This window comes from Pinus tabuliformis, chromosome 1_2, assembly GCF_031772625.1.
Source record: "Pinus tabuliformis cultivar Carrire ecotype Pingquan chromosome 1_2, CPIR1, whole genome shotgun sequence".
NCBI lineage: Eukaryota > Viridiplantae > Streptophyta > Pinopsida > Pinales > Pinaceae > Pinus > Pinus tabuliformis.
In genome coordinates, this window is record NC_142298.1 from 155,960,402 (window position 1) to 155,981,475 (window position 21,074).

The window sequence follows — 21,074 nt, forward strand, 5'->3', positions numbered from 1 at the left end:
TGTTGAATGTCAACAAGAAGATTATTTAAGGAGGCTTGAGGGTCATTTGGAAGACACATAGAGAGTTGATCAGTCAAATCGAATTGTCGAGCTAGAGAGCAACGCAGTGATTTCGTGATGATCACGCAGAGAGGGGCAGAGATTGTTTTGGCTAGAGAATCTTCTCTGAAACCAAGAATACGCAGCAAAGAGGCAAAGAAAGACGCAGAGGAGGCAACGCAATGCCCAGTGGGGGTGAAGCAGAGTCAGGAAGGGCTCACGCAGAGCAGCGCAGTGCCTTCCAAGCAGAAGTCTGAGATTTTGTTGGGAGTTTGACGTTATGAGTCAAGAGGGCTGCAGTGGAAGTTCCTAAGAGCAAATCGATCCAGCAGATGATGACGCAATGCCTCAAAGGCAGTGACGCAGGCCCAGGCCCATGCAATGATTGCGTAGGGGCAGCGCGGAGGTAGCCAGGGACTCGGTTCAGATGCCGAATCAGACAGGACTTGCAGTATAGAGTGAGGTAATCTCACTAATTTCTTCTGTCGATTGATATTTTTTGTACTGGATAGTCAACAAGGCATCCAAAGTTTGTAGACATAAATTACTACTACATAATAATAAAACCCTCAGATTTGATGCATCGGTTTTCCCGCATTGGGTTTTTCTAGGGACATTTGTCCAAACATAATGATGTCATTGTGTTGTATTTTCTTTCTTGCTAAGTTTCTTGTTTCCGCATTATATTTAATTATGTGAAGGTTGCAGTGTATGTATTTCGATATTTGTCGTAGGAAACTGCAAGTAACTTGTTTAAAGGAATTTAACAAATAGGAGAAATATCATCAGTTGCTACTGTAGGGATTTCGGTTTAGGAATTTCCACAATCTCCTCTGCCCAGCTGCTGACTAGCTCTACGCACTCCCTACAGGGGCGGGCAAATTTTTTCATGGCCACTGTTGCTTGTTGATTTCTAGTAGCATCAGATGTGCTCTAAGTCTCAAATTTTGCAGGGAGGCTTGGGCACATGTATTGCAAAGAACCCAAAAAATGTTTTGCGAAATTCCACCCAGAAATAGTTTTATTAAAATAATAAATTATTTTTAAAGGGACCCTAAGTCTAAACTTAGGAAAATAAAACAATTAAAGGGTATTAATATAAACTGTGAGTGTAACTTCTAAAAGAAGACGAGGATCAAGCAGAAATGATCTTAGCCATTGATTAGCTTCTAATCTGGGTCGTTAAATGTAAACGAGGAGATTATTTAAGGAGGCTTGAAGGTCACTTGCATATACACAGAGAGTTCAGAGAATCGATTTTCTAAAGCAGAATAGAGGAGTTTCCATGAGAATTTCGATAGTGAGTTGTTGCAATGAGGGGCAGGGATAGTTAGGTTGGAGTATCTTCTCCAGGACCCAGGATACACAGCAGAAAGAGGCAGAGAGACACCAAAAGGGTTGACGCTAGGCAATAAGGGCCCATTCAGATCTTGACGTTGAGCCAGAAGGGCTCACGAAGAGACAACGCAGTCATCCAGAGCAAAAGTCTGAGTTTGCAGAAGGAGCTGACATTTCTGAGCCATGAGGGCTAGAAACCGCTCAAGCAGGCAAGATGTCTCCCAGTTGAGCTAACATAGAGCCTTTTGAGGCTGACACGGGGCCTGCGCAGGGCTAGCGCAGAGATAGCCGGCGACAGTTGGTTCAGTTGCCGAAACAGTCGAGATTCGCCGGGTAGAGAGAGGTAATCTAACTAAGTTTTTCTGCCAAATTATTTTATCTGTAACTGGATTGCCGAAAGGGAATCCAGAGTTGTATTCAAAAACTACTACTTAATAATATAAAACCCTTAGAGTTGTTGCACCAGTTTTCCCGCATTGGGTTTTTCCGGGGACATTTGTCCAAAAAATATTATGTCACTTGTATGGATTTTTTCTCTATTGTTTTGTTCTTGTTTTGGGCAAATTAATTAATTAAGTGAAGGCTGCAATTGTATTAGCTTCGATAATTGTTGTAGGAAGCAGTAGATAATTTGTTTCAATTATTAATAGATAGGAGAAGTTTAATTGGTTGCGACAGTAGTTGATTCGAGTGGGATTCTTGGATATTCACACTGCTCTGCTAGGAAAGTTCGAACATCTGGGCTAGAAGTCCCCTGAAGAAAGAATTCCCTCAGTGTGTGCTACTCCTTCCTTCTAATGTTATTTTGCACTCGCAAACTGCTACAAAATCTGCGTCACAGTTGAAGATGTGCTCTGCAAGGAAAATATTGTTACTCCCTTCTGCCTCTAGCAAGCTTCGATCTGGAAAATCTAATTTCTCTTTCGACTCACTCAGAGAAATAGACCTTTCCTCAAAACTCGACCCTCTTGGCCCAACCACTATGTTGCCTATGGGTTACGAATTGTTGCTTACGTAGAAATTCGAATCTCTTTCTCCTCTTCTGCTACTGAGCTCTCCGACTTACAATATGTGCTCTGATACCATGTGAAAATTTGGTGACCCTGAATCCTACTGCAATAACTGATAATGTTCCTTCTATTTGTTAAATTAATCAAACAAATTACTTGCAGTTTCCTATGGCAAATATCGAAACATATACATCGCAGCCTTCACAAATACAGTACTGCAGAAGAAATAAAAACATTGGAAGAATAGATGCACACACAAAAAAACATTGTTATTTTTGGACCAATGTCCCTAGAAAAACCCAACTTGGGAAAATCGGTGCAGCAGCTGAGAATTTTATTATCATGCAGTAGTAGATCTGAGTAAAAATCTACGGAAGCCCAAATCTAGCTTTCCATACAAAGAAAAAACACTGACAAAAGTCTAGTGAGAAAAATCACACTTCCACCGATGATCTAACACTGTTCTTAGTTCAAGATGAGTTGCCCATTGTTGCCTCTGCGTCATCCTATGCAGATCAACGTCAACCCGTTGGGACCAACGTCTCTCTCACTCTACTGATCAGCTGCTGCTCTGGAAACTCGATCTTCCGGCCTTTGAGCTCCCACTCTGGCTCTTGCCTCTGAATCTCGACTTCTCCTCAACAAATATGGATCTCCCACTGAAGCTCTGTGTTGCCTCTCTGCACTGTGCCAGCCTCTCTGTGGAGTACGTTGTCTCTCTACTATGCACTCACTGGACAGGGAAAACTTCCTTCTGGGCCTTACTATCCCTGCCCCTCTCTCACTGCTTCGAAACTACTAAATCACCTCCGACAACACACAATTACTACTCTGGAGTTCTATTTCCCAACAATATTGAATTCCTGGTGGCTCCAAGTGTGTTCTCCAACCCTAATCGAATTTCTTCTTATAATCTCTTGTTGAGGCTTCAACAGCCAAGATTAAAACATAATCAATGGCTAAGATTAACTATAAATCGATCCATGTCTTCTTCTAGAAGATTCTCACCATGACTTAATTAATACCCTTTAATTAACCAGATTTCCTAAGTTTAGACTTAGGAACCATTAAAAAAAGTTAATTATTTTAATTAAGTCGTTTCTAGGTGCAATTTCCAAAAACGATTTTTGGGTTTTGGAGAATACATGTATTCTAGCCTCTCCACTAAATTTCGTGGCTAGAACACAACCGATGCTACAAAAATCAACACTCCCTCTTAGAGAGGAATGTATTCTAGTGCTGCAACCCAATGAAGCAACACCCTGTCTTTGCACCACATCCTGTTATGCTGTTGATGTCTAGTTGTTGTTGCCCACCAACTACTACGCAACTCTGATAAACTCTGCATCTATGCTGTTGCTGGCATTGTTGAACTCCTGCTAACTCTGCATCTGCACTACAAATCCCTGTCCATTTGTCATTACTGCAACTGCAACAAAAAAGCATCCAAATTACTGAACCAGTTGTGGTCAATATGATGCATCTGTCACCCGAGCCCTGATTGTTGCTAGACTCTGCGTTGTCACTGAAGCCTCTGTGTTGTCACTGACACTGCTCTGTGCAATCTACATTGTTGCCAACTCTGCTCTATGCTGCCCAGTATCTGACCTGCTACTTGCTACTGCATCTATCACTCTGAAACCTCACTGCAACAACTGCCACTGATCAATCCTGCTACTACATATTATGGGCTCGCGTAGCAAGGTATTGATTCATGAGCTGGACCTCCTCAAGAATCCTACCCATCTTGTAGCTCTTTGGGGCTACAAAACCAAATCACCCCACCTCACTCCTGGAGGTATGGTTGTCATCATCGTGAAATCCGATCTACTCATACTATTGTTGTTACTGCTCTTTTGATGCTTCTGCAGTACTGCTCCAACTACTACAAGAATGAATCTGATCTCCCCAGATCCTGAAGTACTAGATTCCATAGGGTTGCGCCCTCTAAGTCCCGATCTCCCTATGGGAAATCTCTCTACTCCCTCCTGGAAACTCACATAGTTCTCCTGCACTGCAAACTAGACTGTGAAGTTCTGCACTGGGAATCCCCTGGCTGGAACTTCACCTGCATACTACAACTGTGCAATTCACATTGCCTGTGTTACTGAAACTAGTTTTGCAACTGTCTTCTGGAAACTAACTGCAACTAGCTATGTAACTGCCATTTGAATGACCAGCTACATCTGCTGACACTGTGATCCTCTTGCTATTGATTCGGTTGGACTCCTGTAGCAAGGATACTGATCCAAGTGAGAAATATGTAGCAATTGGATCTAATTTGTTGTTCTTCCATGGATCTTGCCTATCTGTAGCCATCTCTGCAAAAATGTCGAATTCCTCCTCTTCTCCTCTACACAATTGCTATCTAACTCTATGCACACCCTACTAGGGTCAGCAACTCTACTCATAGCTACTGCTGCTCTGCTGGGAAAATTGGAACTTTTGGGCTAGAAGTCCCCTGAAGAAAGAATTCCCTCAATGCGTGCTCTTCCTTCCTTCTGACATTATTTTGCACTAGCAAACTGCTGCAATATCTGTGTCCCAGCTGAAGATCTACTCTGCAAGGAAAATATTGTTGCTCCCTTCGACCTCTGGAAAGCTTCAATCTGGAAAATTTAATTTCTCTTTCGATTCACTCAGAGAAATAGACCTTTCCTCAAAACCCAACCCTCTTGGCCCAAGGATTGTGTTGCCTTTCTAGTTACGAATTGTTGCCTACGCAGAAATTCAAACCTCCTTCTCCTCTTCTACTACTGAGCACTCCAGCGTACAATCTGTGCTTTGATACCATGTGAAAATTCGGTGACCCCGAATCCTACTATAGCAACTAATAAGGTTTTGTTTACTTGTTAAATTAATCAAACAAATTACTTGCAGTTTCCTACGGCAAATATCGAAACATATACATTGTAGCCTTCACATATACAATATTGCGCAAAAAATAAAAACACTAGAAGAATAGATGCACAAACACAATAAAACACTCGGTGCAACAACTGAGGGTTTTATTATTATGCAGTCGTAAATCTGAATATAAATCTATGGAAGCCCAAATCTAGCTTTCCATACAGAAAAAAAAAAAAAATTACTAACATAAGTCTAGTGAGAAAGATCTCACTTCCATCGGTGATCCAACACTGATCTTAGTTCAAGATAAGCTGTCCCTTACTGCCTCTGCGTCATCCTATGCAGATCTTCGTCAACCTGCTGGGACCATTGTCTCTCTCACTCTGTTGATCAGTGGCTGCTCTGGAAACTCGATCTTCTAGCCTCCAATCTCCCACTCTAACTCCTGCCTCTAAATCTCGACTTCTCCTCGGCAAACACAGATCCCCCTCTGAAGCTTTGCGCTGCCTCTCTGAACTGCCTCAGTGTCTCTGTGCAGTACGTTGTCTCTCTACTATGCACTCACCAGAGTGGAAAAACTTCCTTCCAACCTTACTATTGTGAAAATTCCTAGATCTAACAATCTCAGGAATCCTACTGCACCCTGATTAGATTAATACCCATTAAGATTTTAATTATCTTAATAAAATCACTTCTGGGTGGAATTTCCCAAAACACTTTCTAGGTTCTTTGGAATACTTGTGCCCAAGCCTCCCTGCAAAATTTGAGGCTTAGTGCACATCTGATGCTACCCCAAATCAACAACTATCCCTGCCCCTCTCTCACTGCTTTGAAACTACTGAATCACCTCCGACAACACACAGTTGCTTACTCTGGAGTTGGATTTCCCAGCGATATTGAATTCTTGGTGGCTTCAAGTGTGTTCTTCAACCCCCATCGAATTTCTTCTCATAATCTCTCGTTGAGGCTTCAATGGCCAAGATTAAAACATAATTGATGGCTAACATTAACTAGAAATTGATCCCTGTCTTCTTCTAGAAAATTCTCACCATGACTTAATTAATACCCTTTAATTAACCAGATTTCCTAGGTTTAGACTTAGGAACCATTAAAAAAGTGTTAATTATTTTAATTAAGTCATTTTTAGGTGGAATTTCCATAAACGATTTATGGGTTTTGGTAAATACATGTATTCTAGCCTCTCCACCAAATTTCGTGGCTAGAACACAACCGATGCTAAAAAAGTCAACATATTTCAGCGAGTATTTTTCTTTGTTTTGATTGTTAGTTGGGTATCCATAGATTGTATTCAGAATTCATTGTTGCATAATAATAAAACCCTCAGTTGTTGCACCGATTTTCCCAAGTGGGATTCTTCCGGGGACAATTGACCAAAAATAACGGTTTCATTTTTATTGTGTGTGTGCTAGAGTTTTCTCAGTTTCCAACACTATTTGTTTTCCTCATAATTTGATTTATGAAGGTTGCAGTTCGATTTATTTGGTATTTGTTGTAGCAAATAAATTGTTAAAATAAATTAACAATTAGAAGAATAATTTCCAGTTGTTACAATAGGATTCCAGTTTTGGAATTTTCACAAGTATCTCCCTTTGCAGTTGGGGCCTAGTATCTCTACCTTTCTGTGGAATGGTGGGTCTCATGGATACTCAGAGTCTAGTCTTGGGGATTGCACCTTGAAAATCTCGAGCCCGTCTCACTGCATCTTGAAGCGAAATAGGTCTATTCGACCTCACCAAGCCACACAAGGGTTCAGCGAAACCCTCCACAAACAAGAAGACTCTCTTGGCCTCCAAGAGATCTGGCACGATTACTGACAATCTCAAGAATTTTGCTATGTACTGTTGTGCGCCTTCTGTCTGCTTGAGTTGGGTCAACTCTCTGAAGTGTGTCTTACGGTCTCTTAGGTCAAATCGCTCCAACACCCTCCTGGCAAAGTCCTCATAAGAGGTCAAGTTGGCATGCCCCAACGTGGTTAGTCCATGGAACCACCAATCATGAGCATCTCCCTCCAAGTGTAATATAGCCATCCTGATTGCATCTACTTCTGTCATTCTGGTTAAGGTGAAAGTAGGCGTCAAGCTTTTACACCAATGCCCTAACGACGAACTGAGAAGAGCCATCAAAAGTGGGAAGGTACAACCTCCCAACTATGCACTGCAAATTTGAGCCCTGCACAAATTCGTGAGGGGATTCTCACAGGTTGCAGCACCCCTCAGGGGACAGAGCTTACGCCCAGCTCTAGCTATCACCCACAGACAGATGGGCAGACCGAGACCGTGAACAAGTGGTTGGAAGGGTACCTATGCAACTATGTGACAGAATAGAATAGAGCGTGGATAAAGTGGCTTCATCTAAGAGAGTTTTGTTATAACACCACTTATCACATGTCAATCAGTGTGTCTCCTTTTCGAGCACTTTATGGATATGTATTATGGATATGTGTTATGAATATAATTCATAACAAGCAAATAAATAAATAAATGTAAATATTAGATAATTAAATATTGATTATGTTAAATAGTCATTAAGTTAAGTGAAAAGGCATGTCTAAAAGACATGCCCATTCACGAAAACACACCTGCTTAGGTATATATATGCAAGTCTTCATTGTAACATTCATCACATATACATTTTTATATAATAAATTATTATTACAAAATACCTCTTGTGTATTTTTACATTAAAGCCAACAAGCTATAGGTTTTGTTGCTTCAGTGGTATCAGAGCCATGGCACACAATATAATCATGCGAGTCTTTGAACGTTGTTCGCCGCACAATGTGCCACTACGTTCACGTCATATTTGCGTTGATCAGTTTAGTAAAATTCAAAAAGCATTTCAGTGTTTAGAAAAATCATATGCAGAAGTTAAAGCATGTCGAAAGGAAATCAATAATAAGGAAGATGATAGCAACGATGAAACGAAACAAGATGAAGCAATAGATGATTATAATGTTGAAGATTCTGATGACGCTGATATAGATCAGGATGATAATCTAGATGAAGATGATGTGGATGAGGACTATCTTGAGAAACACGAGAATGAACAATACCATAACAATGAGGAAGATGCAAAAGAAGATATTGGTGGTGATAAAGATTCTTTTGCACCAACAAATTTCGTTGAGCAAAAGTCGAAAGTCTTGACTAAGGGATATAACATGAGAGCAAGTAAATCATGGACACAAATAGAGGTAGCCTTCAAACAAGAAGATACATCTGGAAGACTGGAACTGAGCTTTGTTGTTCACTACACAAGCATGAGCAGTTAGCAGCATCTAACAGAATTGAATCATTACGAGAAGTTGGCAATCAGCCAAAAGAGTTCGAAAGACAATTACCAATTCGATATCAAAATCTGCTAGTAGAGGAAGATAACTTGCAGAGACTTCTACTGGAACACAAGGAAAATATAGCTCATCAAAAGGACTATAGAAAGGAGAAGGCTGTAGACACTCAACAATCGGAGTCAGTTATTTCTCAGGTTGATGTTGGTCACTTAAGAAATAGCAATAGTGAAGAACAACCCTTCACCATTTCATCCAAATGCAATGTTGTTGAAATGTTGGATGGCAGTGGCATTGCTGAAGGGGAAGATTCTGCTGTGAAGGCAAAAGCCCTTGAGGGTTTGGGCGGTGTCAATGTCAACAACAATATAGTTTTTTTGCTTCAATGGTATCCTCTCTTTAGTGACCATTTTCATATCAAAACAGTTTTGGGGCCATTTATTCTAAGGCACTTAAAATCAGCTGTTATGCAGCAGCTAGTGCAAAAGACTCAAAAGATAGAGTCTCTGACAATGGTACCAGCAGTGTCTTTTTTTGTTCGTGACTATGCAGAGTTTCTCTATGGAACAGAAAGGAATGTACTCTGCCAGGGCAAATCTGGAATGAGGAAAACTGTGGTTTTTGTGCTTTCAACTCTGCAGCAGATCAAACCCATAGAAGGGCAAGTCTCTACCCTAGTCCTGTGCCATACGAGAGAATTGACATACCATAAATGCCATGAATTTGAGAGGTTTATGACTAATCTGAAAGAATTGAAGGTCAATGTATTCTACGGAGGCCTACCTATCAAAATTCACAAGGAAATATTAAAAAATGAATGAATCCAAATAGTTATTAAGATCCCTAGAAGCATTCAAGCATTGGCAGAGACAAGGATCTCAGTCTCAAAAATATTAGGCATTTTATTCTAGATGAATGTGACAAAATGCTAGAATCTTCGGGCATGAGGAGAGATGTACAGGCCATTTCCAAGATGACCTCTCATGACAAGCAGGTCATGATGTTTACAGCCACACTGAGCAAGGAAATTAGGATTGTCTGCGAGAAATTCATGCAGGATCCTATGGAGATATATGTTGATGAAGAGGCCAAGCTCACACTTCAAGAGCTAGTTCAACACTATATAAAACTGGCTGAGGTGGAAAAGAACAAGCAGTTGTCTGATGTTCCAGATTATTTAAAACATGGTGAGTCCAAGTTGCATGAGGAACCCGAACATTGTTTTCTTTACATGGAGGCATGCACTAGAAAAGCAATGGTGGCCACTGCAGAGAAGAAACTGTTGGATCGTCCACTCACACAAACTGCCAAACGTCTGCCATCCTCGGTCGCTCTTCGCTGTCTATTGTCTTGCCTTTCCACTGCCCGATAAATGACAGTTTCGTCTCATTCCAACCCTGTCCCTTCGCTGTCATCACAGTCCTCTGCTCCATGCCTTGCCTTTCCACGGTTCGCAACTCTGTTGTGGCAACACCAAACACCAGACCAACGACGTCCACAATTTCGCTGCATGTCTGCAGTTTCATTATTGAGCCAGAGTGTAGATCCGTACGTCGTTTCCTTTAGTGGCCAGCATGGAAGCCGCTACCCGTTGTGTCATTTGGTTGCCAACGTTAATGTGTCATCTGTACGTCTTGTTTTTGGTTCATATAAATAGTTATATATGTATACGTTATAATTATTTATATATCATATAATTATATAACATATATATAATCATTATAATTTAATTAATTAAATTATTATTTAAAATATATATATATATATATATTATTATTATTAAAAATATATATTATTATTATTATATAAAAAACAAAACAACCCTATTAAAAAATAAAAATTTGGAGTTATTAAAAAAATTAGAATCTAAAATATATATATATATATTCCAAGGGAATATTACTGATGAGCTACATGACAGGAGGATGGCCAAATTATATACATTGAGACCACAGACACTAAGTGAAGAAAATCCACAACATTAAAGCTTTGAGGACAAACCTTCTGAAGGAAGGGGCTATGTTATGAATATAATTCATAACAAGTAAATAAATAAAATAAATGTAAATATTAACTAATTAAATATTGATTATGTTAAATAGTCATTAAGTTAAGTGAAAAGGCATGTCAAAAAGACATGCCCATTCACAAAAGGACACCTGCTTAGGTATATATATGCAGGTCCTCATTGTAACAATTATCACATATACATTTTTATATAATAAATTATTATTACAAAATACCTTTTGTGTATTTTTACATTAAGTCAACAAGCTATCAGTTTTTATGCGTCAATATGATGCACTTTCCTTTTCTGATATGATGTTTGGAGATAGCAGGGCCTCGGGGGAAACGGACTAGGTTCAAGAGAGTCAGGTGATCCTCTTAGCTCTGAAGAACAATTTACAGGTGGCTCAAAATCCACAGGGCGTATGCAAATAAGCATAGGGAGGAGAGACAGTTTGGGGTAGAGGACATGGTCTACCTACGTATGCAGCCCTACAGACAGTCTTCACTAAAGCAAAAGGGGGCAAAAAATCTTCAACCACGATTTTATGGGCTATATAAGGTGATCAGGAGGGTCGAACAGATGGCTTATGAGCTGGAGCTACCTTCAAAGAGCCGGATCCACAACATGTTCCACGTATCATGCCTGAAGAAGGCGTTGTGGAAGCAAATTACAATAGCAGATGATGACGGGCATTTAGTTTTGACACCAGAGACCATCTTGGAGACCCGGGAGAGGAGATTGAGAAACCGGGTAATCAGGGAGTGTTTGGTCAAATGAAAGGATTTACTGAAAGAGGATATTATTGTTGGAAATACTAAGAGGGGGGGTGAATCAATATTTCTTTTCAATTGTTACTTTTACAGGTTAGATCACCTCTATTTAGAACACAAAATGTAAAATAGAAATAAATGCTTTTATTAATATAATCTTTATAATGAATCAAGTACAATATAGGTAGGGCTCCAACCCTTAATGAAGACACCCAGGCTCCAACCTGGGATCTGCCCAGCACCTACTTGGACTTTAGTGAGGTTCCGACCTCTAAGGCTTCAACCCTATCTTATCCAAGGCACCAACCTTGAGTTTAGGAGCACCAACTCCAAGGACACCAATCCTATGGCTTCGCTTTGTCAAAAAATGTTTTCACGACTCCCAAAGTCTTCTTCATCGAGCCCTATCAATCTTCAGCTTCACTATAGTCTCCATGCAACATCATCAATGACAACCTTGTCAATTAGAAGGTATCGCCACTGCACTTCATCGTACCTAAGCAATGTTTCCAAAGCACCTCATGATGTCTTCAATGCATCATGGTCTTCAATGAGGTCTTCAATCAAATCTTCGAAAGGTTGCTTCAAAAAAGAGGCTTATACAAGCTCAACAAGAACTTCAATAATGCTCCAATAGTTCTCCAATAAAAGCTCCAACAAGTATTCAATCAATGCTTCACTAAAATGCTCCAAGCAATGCTTAAGAAGACTTCTCAATGACTGCTTCTAGATTTTCTTCAAGGCTGCTTCAATGTACAAACTCAGCAATTTATCTTCTTTAGGGCACCCATTATTTCTCTTCCTTGTATTCACTACTTAGCCCACAAGGATTTCAGTCCAGGCTAATGGGATCACAAGGGTGATGATAACACAGTCTGAAATAGTGGTCTGTGCACAGATGTTCGAGCACTATGTTAATGCACAATCCGACGTAAGTAATAGGCTTCACTATCCGAGTCACAGCAAAACACAAATCTGAGCCTGGAGAGCACACAATAGTCAAGTCTTCACCTAAATCCGAGCACTGTTTGAGCAAGAGGTGAGTTACAAGTTCAAGCCTTAAAACTGAGCTTCAAGGCAGCAACATTGTTCCATATTGGAGCTCCTACACTTCAATCCGAGTTACTGTGTCACTGTTTCATATTGGAGCTCCTACACTTCAATCCGAGTTATTGTGGGTATAACAGACTTTAATCCGAGCTGCAAGATGTGAGTTACAAGTTTAAGCCTTAAAAACGAGCTTCAAGGCAGCAATATTGTTCCATCCTTTCACAAGAGGCTTGTTAATTCTCCAACCCGCAGTCCAGTCAACCCTTAGACACCCTTCCACAAAATCTCTGTCATCAATCCGCAATTCTGCCCCCTTTTCCGCAGCTTCCACAGGTGTATAACCCTTGTTATATGGTTCACAAGATGTGAACTCGATTCCTGTATCACTTGTAGGATCTTCACTGAAAATTCTTGACAAAAACAGAGGTCTAACCTCTTATATATATACCTATTCGTCCTCACAACGAACAGCCACGTCCACATGCAAGCCGACATGAGTTATGGAGGTAAGGTTGACTCAATAACCAGAATTTCAACATTAATTTGTAAATCAATAACTTTTAAACCGCTTGGATTTTCGGGCTCAGTAATAGCTCGTTGGAAAGGAAAAATTAAGCTCTTCAAGATGGTGTAGGTGTCATGGAAGAATTCTACCTCTAAGGAGGTGAAAAATAAGTTTTAATGTTATTGATCCTTTATGAGTGCAGAAATGGAGTGTAGGGCTTCTTCATGGTGGTTCCTTCGTTGATAATCGTTTCCTTGTCATGTCCTTATCTTCATAGGGTCATCATTATTATGTCCTTGCCTTCTTCAATCTAAGGTCATCATCATGCCTGCCTTCTTCAATGTAGGGACATCATCATGCTTGCCTTCTTCAGTGTAGGGACACCATCAAGTCCTCGATTGCTGCCTTCATCACCTTGTCTCCTTCAATATTATTGGAGGTTTGTCATCATAGGGCATGTCATCATGTTTATGTCATATAGGCAGTCTTCCAAGTGTACTCCACCTAAGTCATCATCATGGTCCACATAAGTCATCATGTAGTCTTTTATCGTAGACATGTCATAGCATGATTGACACTTCATCAATTTAAACAAGAGTTTAGTCATCTTCTGGCATCTTCAAGAATATTTTCCATTCAATCATTGTTATATCAACAATCAACTATTGACATCAATGACAACGTAGATTAACAATATGGGAAAGTGAACAGATATTGCAACACCCATCTTTGCAGTTGCTTGGGGACAAGCAACATCCAGGAGGGGAGGACTGTAATATCGCTTCCTAAATATTTTCTACGACAAAGAACCCAATTTTATAAATTTTGTCAATTTTAGTCTAAAGACATATTTTGGAGGCAAGACTTAGGAAAAGTGGGTCGAAGAGCTTTTAGTGGAATGTGGGGGCCACCCACCCACAAATAAAACACACCACTTAGTTGGTCAATCGAATTTCCTAAGGCAGGTCAAAAATTAAAGGAGGGACCCACATGAGACTAAGGTCCAGCAAGTATAAATAGATGGAGAGAAGCACCATTTGGGGTTTTTGACATTTTGATATCTGATTATCACTCAAGTCGTTTAGCTGAGTTACAAGTGTTGCTTAGCGCAAGAGCTTCCCAAGGAGTGAATCTCAACCTTTCTTCGGTGGACCTTGAGTGCCACCCTAGGAAGGATTTACCATGCTTTTGGAGGCTGCGAGAGAGACATCAAGCAGGTACATGCCATTCTAGTTCAGCTGGGACGTAGAAGGAAAAGCCACGCAGTCATTCGAAGGATTGGTGCCAGAATTGGGTCTCTATTCCTGCAAGGGTGTTTCTTGGTCAGTTTCCAGCCAAAGCAGGAAGATTTCATGAGGAAAAAGGGAGTGCCTCATTGTTGTACAAATCGCTGGAATGTGGTACTACATCATCCTCTACAGGGATGCGCAGTCCTTCTTAGGTGTCGGTTGTGTGGAGTGTCGGCTGGAGGATTTAGGGGCTGAGCTACTGGGATTTCAATTGGAGGGTTTAGTGGGGGGATTGCTAGTATTTTGGAGCAGCAAACATCATTCTCTACTACAGATGGAGTTTTCTGATTTTGGAAGAGAGCCAAGCTATTTGGGGCCAAATTTGGATGGTCAAACCGAGAGCAAACCCTTTCTGGGTTTTTCTGGGATTTTGGCAACGATCACAACCCTAAATTTACAGAATTTTTTGGGCAGTTTCGAAGTGCTAAATCAACGGGTCAAGTCAGCCAGCAGTGCAGAAAAACTGGGCCAACGCAGATTTTTAGAGGGACAAATCATTCCAACAGTTGAGCATTGAGACATTGATCACCTGGGGCTTGTAGCTTGTCTTGAGCACGCCCAGGTGCACTCCTTCCAATTTATATTGTACTCCAGTAGTTTACATATAATAAATTTGACCATTTTGGTGTTCCGAAGCATTTTCTATTTATGGGTGTTTGCTGAAATTTACTTGTGTTGTTATTTCTGTGCATGTCGTTGATCATCGCTGTAAAATTTCTATTTGGAACATTACATGTACACGCTATTGGGAAGCTGCTAAAGAATGCTCCCAAAATCTCACCAAAATGCCTGCGAAAATCCCTGTAAAATCCTCCCTAATTTTCACTTATTTCTCCAACCACTTCACACCTCAAAACTCTTTGACCCTTGACCCCTGCGCAAGCCCTACCAACGACCCACTGCGCAAGCCCAAAAATGCACAATTATGCCCTGAAAATCCACCACAAATGTGGCCTACAAATAACCACAATCCTCTAGCAAAATCCCCAGAGAAATGACCCTCAAATTTCGAAAACCTTAATTGCACTGGAGCTGCCTTTCCCAAGAAGTGCAAAATTCTCTTTCTATGCACCGTATGCTCACAGAATTCACTAAATAAACCTGCAAATAGCCCTGGAGCAGCTCTCAAACCGTATAGCTAGACTCTCCTAAGATGGCACTCGAAGTCCACCGAAGGAAATGGTGAGATTCCCGCCCAAAAATCTCTTGTGCTAAGCAGCACAAGTCGACTTGGCTAAGCAGCAAAAGCAAACTAGAGTTTAGATCTCAAAAATGGCAAAATGTCCCAAAAATGGATGCCGCCCCTTTATTTATAATTGTTGCTCCACCTTTCTCCTTGTGGGCTCCACAATTCGACCTCCTTCTCTCTCCTTATTCCTTGAAAATCACAAGAGAGCTGAAGGCACCAGCTGAATCAAAGAATTTGTAGCGGAAAAACAGTTGTCCCAAGTGACAGAAGTTGTTCCTAAGCAGAAAGCAGCAGAGAAGGGGTGACGCGGAGGGCCTACGTCATTAGTTTGAGCCAAATAACGGGTCAGCGCAGAAGTAGTGAGAGACAGAAGAGAATCACAAAGATCCATATCATCCTACTCAGCGACGTAGGAGTGGTGCAGTTGGCTAGTGGAGCGATTCAGCCACTGTCAGGATTCCGTAGAGCCTAGAGGCTTAGTTTTTTCAGTTGCGGGGGCTTAGGAAGCTGTGGGCAGATTGTGGAGTGTGAAGCTGGTAGGGTGTTGTTGCTGTCAAGGGAGAACAGTACCTAACGGGACAAAACCAAGGTAGAGGGAGTCGCTACCTAAGCGGATTTCTGGCCAAGAAATCTAGATCAGTGTTGCAAGAGCAAAGGGGATCGAAGAGGTACGCTTCGACTTTTGGCAGAAGGATTTCCAGGAGGGAAATCAAGACTCAAAGGGAGTCTAGAAGAAAACTTCCAGGAGTGTTAAGTTATGGTATGTTCTATGCTTATAACAGTTTACTTCTTTTTCTTATTATATTCCACTGATTAGCAATCACATGTACATAAAGTAAAGTGCAGATAAAACATTAAACGATTGACAAAAAACAAGCCAAGACAAGAGACACAAGATGTGGCGGCTAGCCAGGGACAAACCCCACAATGTGTGGGGAAACCCTTTGATCAAATCTTCTTTTATCTTCAATAATTCAGCAGAGATAAATAGTACAATAAATCTGATTCATATCAGCAGTAGCAAACCCTAGATCAGCAGCATCAGCATTAGCGGCTTCATTATCAAACTAGGGCAGACGATATCTTGCAAACCGTTCGTCGGATTGACTTCATTCCACCACCAAAAGTTGTGGCTTTCAGAGGAGGTTCAGATGAACCTACAGCACAGTTCCAAAGAGGAGATATTCTAGGCCACGCAAGTCAATCTTTAGTTCTGCAGTTGCAGCTTCAGTTTCAGCAGTTTTCGGCTTCAAACTAGGGCAGTCAATATCTTGCAAACCGTTCATCGGATTGACTTCATTCCACCACCAAAAGTTGCGGCTTTCAGAGGCGGTTCAGATGAACCTACAGCGCAGTTCCAAAGAGGAGATCTTCTAGGCCACACAAGTCAATCTTTACTTCTGCAGTTGCAGCTTCAAATTCAACAGCTTCCGGCTTCACATGTGTGAGAGAGAAAGACCCATTTTAGCGCAATAGAGAAGAGACCCATTTCTGCGTAGTAGAGAGAGAGAGAGATGTGATGAGATGAGTGAGTTCAAATGAGGAAAAGTCCTCTTATATTTATACACAACGTTGGTGGGTGAAAAGAAGCGACTGTTGGGCTTCTGAGCCTACATGAGTTGTAAGTCGGCTTGATAATAATTCCATAATCAAAATAAGTTCATATCTCCATGAATACTTATCGGAATCAGATGATCTTTATATCAATCCTACACCTCTCGGCGAGAGGAATCGAATAAAAATATTATCAGCCATGAATAAGATGACCCACATGAAGTTTTGCCCTGGTCGCCAATTTTAACGAGGGAAGTAGAGATTCAGAGGGAGTCGAAGAGAGGAACGGAGTTGGTCGTTGATACCGATTGTGCCATGAGTGCTCATGTAGCTCTAGAGAAGAGGTGGGGTGACATTGAGTTGTAGTCAGGAAGACTACAGGCGATGAGGGGCAGGATCCTTGAGGTACCCAAACTCTTGGATCATATCCGGCTATGCGAGCCCCGAAATGAAAGTAGCAGAATGGTGGATGTCGGTAGAAGCGGATGCGGATGAAGCAGCAGAGAGTGCTAGAGTGCAGTAGTCCCTGACAGCACAGAGAGGGTTGCAGCAGTGCGAGAGGCATAGAGGAGGTTGCAGTAATGCAAGATGGTATAGAGAGGTTTGCAACGGTGCGAGAGGCACAGAGTTGTTGCAGCAGCGTAGAGAGAGCACTGGATAGCATCAGAGAGAGCTTCAGCGTCACGAGGGTTTCTGGCCTGACAAGGATGTCAGTAGTTGGGGGGATCAGTTACTTACTTCTCAGTAACTGAGATGCAATGCAGCGGTAGTAGTGGTAGTGCTATGGGAAGCACGATGCAGCATGATGAAAGATAACTGCAATGCAGATGTAGTGTTGGGAGAAAGGACCAGCAGCAACATAGATGCAGAGGGACTTGTCATACAAAAGTAGCAGTGGCAGTGGCAGATCCATGGGCAACAATACAGGATCCAGCAGTACAGAGAATGTTGGGCAAAGAGGCCTAACATCAGCACAGGTACTGGTGTCGTATAATCAGGGTGATGCTCAATGGTGGAGTATTACTAGAGCACAGTCCTAGCTAAGAGGGAGCGTTGATTTGGAGTAGCATGGGATGTGCTCTAACCATGAAAATTAGTGGAGAGGCTAAAGCACGTGAGATCTCCAAGACCCAGAAATGGTTTGGGGAAATTCTGTCCAGTGAAGAAGATATTAGAATAATTAATATTTTTAATGGGTTCCTAAGTCTAAACTTAGAAAAACCAAATATTAATGGGTATTAATATAAAACCGGGTTAGAAGGTTCTAAATGACATGGATCAAGCCAAATCTAATTTTAGCCGTTGATTAGAGATGTAATCTCGGTCGTTGAAGACTCAACAGAAAAAGTATAAGAGGAGGCTTGAGGTTCAGTTGGAGATACACTAGAGTGATCAGTCATTCGATTTTCTAGAGTGGGGTTTGCTAAGAGAAATCGAATCAGTGATCAGAGTTGCAGCGAGGGGCAGTGAGTACAAGGCAGAGAGGCAGAGACAATGTCGGAAGACCAGCGTAGAAGTAGAGAGGCAGACGCAGAAGATAGAGGGAGCCACACAGAGGCTAGCAGTGACTGTGCAAAGGCCAGAAGGGTCAACGTCACTCACGCAGAGATTGCAGAAGTGACGTAGAGGGTCAGAGAGCTTGCGCAGAGCCTCAGAGGGCTGACGCAGAGGGTTTCACGCTAGCGCAGAGGCCAGGAGGGCTAATGTAGTGCTTCAGATTGTGTTGAATAAAGTTTCATGGGGCAAACTTTCAGAATATCTGCTTCCAAGGAGAGGTATTACTGCCATATTATTTTCTCTGTTGGGTGAGCCAGTTTGGCACCCAGTGTACTCAGAAAAGCTACTTAATAATAAAACCCTCAGAACTGCTGCACCGGTTTTCCCAAGTTGGGTTTTTCCGGCGATAATTGTCCAAAAATAATGGTGCCACTTGTGTGTTTGTCTATTTCTTTCAGTTGTTGATCTTGTAGATGGTTGACATTGTATTGTGTTTATTTCGGTGTTTATATGATTAAATAACTTGTTACTAATTAAACAAGAAGGCGAAATAAAACTGAGAATACAGATAAAATTTCTAATGGATAATACTTAGAAATTTCAACATTTTCACCAAAATTTAATTTGATGCCACACCCACTTTTCCTAAGTTTTTCTCCCAAAATTGTTCATCATCAAAATTGTCGAATTTCAGAATTCACTTAGCAGAATTTTAATTAGAGGGAATATTACATCATCATGCTATAACATAACTTTTAATAATCAACATGAAAATATACACAACTTATAAATTCTTTAAAATAACAGTTCATTGTCAATATGCTATAATAATCATTTTAATAATCAACACAAAGTTGAGTATTGTGCATTTTGAGCAGTCACTTCTATTTTGTAAGTGATCAGTTATATTCATAGGTCTATTACAATATGTACATCACTTGTCTTGATATTGTCATCGCTGGTCCAACCTTGGATATGGATATGGTCAGCTAAGAATGCAAAAGTACAATGTTTAGAGTCAAATCAACTGTAGTAGAATAATGCACGGTTCAGTGCGGAAAAGAAGCAACAATATTCACAAACAGAAAGAACAAATAACATCATAAGAATATTGTATCAACCATTGTCATTCACTCTAGGCATCCACAAAGTATTATGTTTCACATTGTAAATATAGCTGCCTTACTGATTTCATGTTCATAGACTATGGTTTAAGTCAAACATAGTTAGGATGTCCTTCCTGAATTATAATTCCATTGATTTCCCTTCAATATTTCATCATGCTCGTACTTTATCTCTTCACTTCCTTGCAATCGACTATGGTAATTGTGTTTTCCATCTGACAACTATCATGTAACCCAGAAATCTGTGTGTTCCTCACTAAAATATATCAAATAATTTTTTATCTCTCTTCTGTTATTTTCACGAAAGAAAACAAAACCAGTTTTGTGATAATAACCTGGGGAGATTACTAAAACTAATGCAAAATAATAACTTTCCAATAATGGTATACCACAAATGATCAAACCAGAACCATTCACAAACAGAAAAAACAAATAACACCATAAGAATCTTGTATCAACCATTGCCATTCACTCTAGGCATCCACAAAGTATCATGTTTCACATTGTAAATATTGCTGCCTTACTGATTTCATGTTCATAGACTATGGTTTAAGTCAAACATAGTTAGGATGTCCTTCCTGAATTATAATTCCATTGATTTCCCTTCAATATTTCATCATGCTCGTACTTTATCTCTTCACTTCCTTGCAATCGACTATGGTAATTGTGTTTCCCATCTGACAACTATCATGTAACACAGAAATCTGTGCGTTCCTCACTAAAATATATCAAATAATTTTTTTATCTCTCCTGTTATTTTCACGAAAGAAAACAAAATCAGTTTTGTGATAATAACCTGGGGAGATTACTAAAACTAATGCAAACTAATAACTTTCCAATAATGGCATACCACAAATGATCAAAACCAGAACCATTCAAAACTTATAAGTTACATGACTACTATCAAAAACAATTCGATAATTATAAAACAGTCGATGCCTCTAATTGAAAACAAATGGAAAAGAATGTTATGATTAAAACAAGTATTTACGCTGCTAAAAAATCTTAAATAGCATGAATGATCCACTGATCATGCATTTTTACCTCACAAAGACAACATATTAAATAACTGACTAAAGGCATGCAAACATTACCAGGAGCACTTCATGGGCTAAAAGGTTAACAGTGACTTACGTGCACCACCTGAAGTCACATGCCACGTTTCCCCTTGGCGAGTCCCCATCCCTGAGAAAAATTTCTCCTCCCATTTATCGCCCCATTTGGTTCCCAAATCCGTCTCTGCCCATTTATCTGTCCTGTGCAATTTAGAGCACAGACTTGAAGCATTAGATAAAATCAAAAGTATCATTTTGACTTTTTAAGCACATGCAACCCATTAGAAGATATAAAAGAGAACTTTTTCTCATAATTTTACATCCACGTGACACACATCTGCACTCATAGAACTAACCAAACAAAGTTCTAGATCTATATAAAGTGATAAACAAAAGAGCGAAATGGAAAACTCAGAGGTGCAAACACCACATTTCGAGGGATGATATCAACCAATGTTGTGAAAAGCGCGAGCGGGATTAAATCGG

General features: G+C 40.5%; 1 protein-coding gene across 1 annotated transcript in view; it reads right to left on the reverse strand.

Annotated features, from left to right (window-relative positions):
* Positions 1-21,074, reverse strand: part of LOC149204974 (inactive purple acid phosphatase-like protein) — a 374,319-nt gene that overhangs the window by 99,935 nt on the left and 253,310 nt on the right. The window contains exon 9 of the mRNA XM_089394858.1: positions 20,668-20,789. Within this exon, the coding sequence (XP_089250984.1) occupies positions 20,668-20,789 (122 nt within the window). The remainder of the gene's footprint in view (positions 1-20,667; positions 20,790-21,074) is intronic.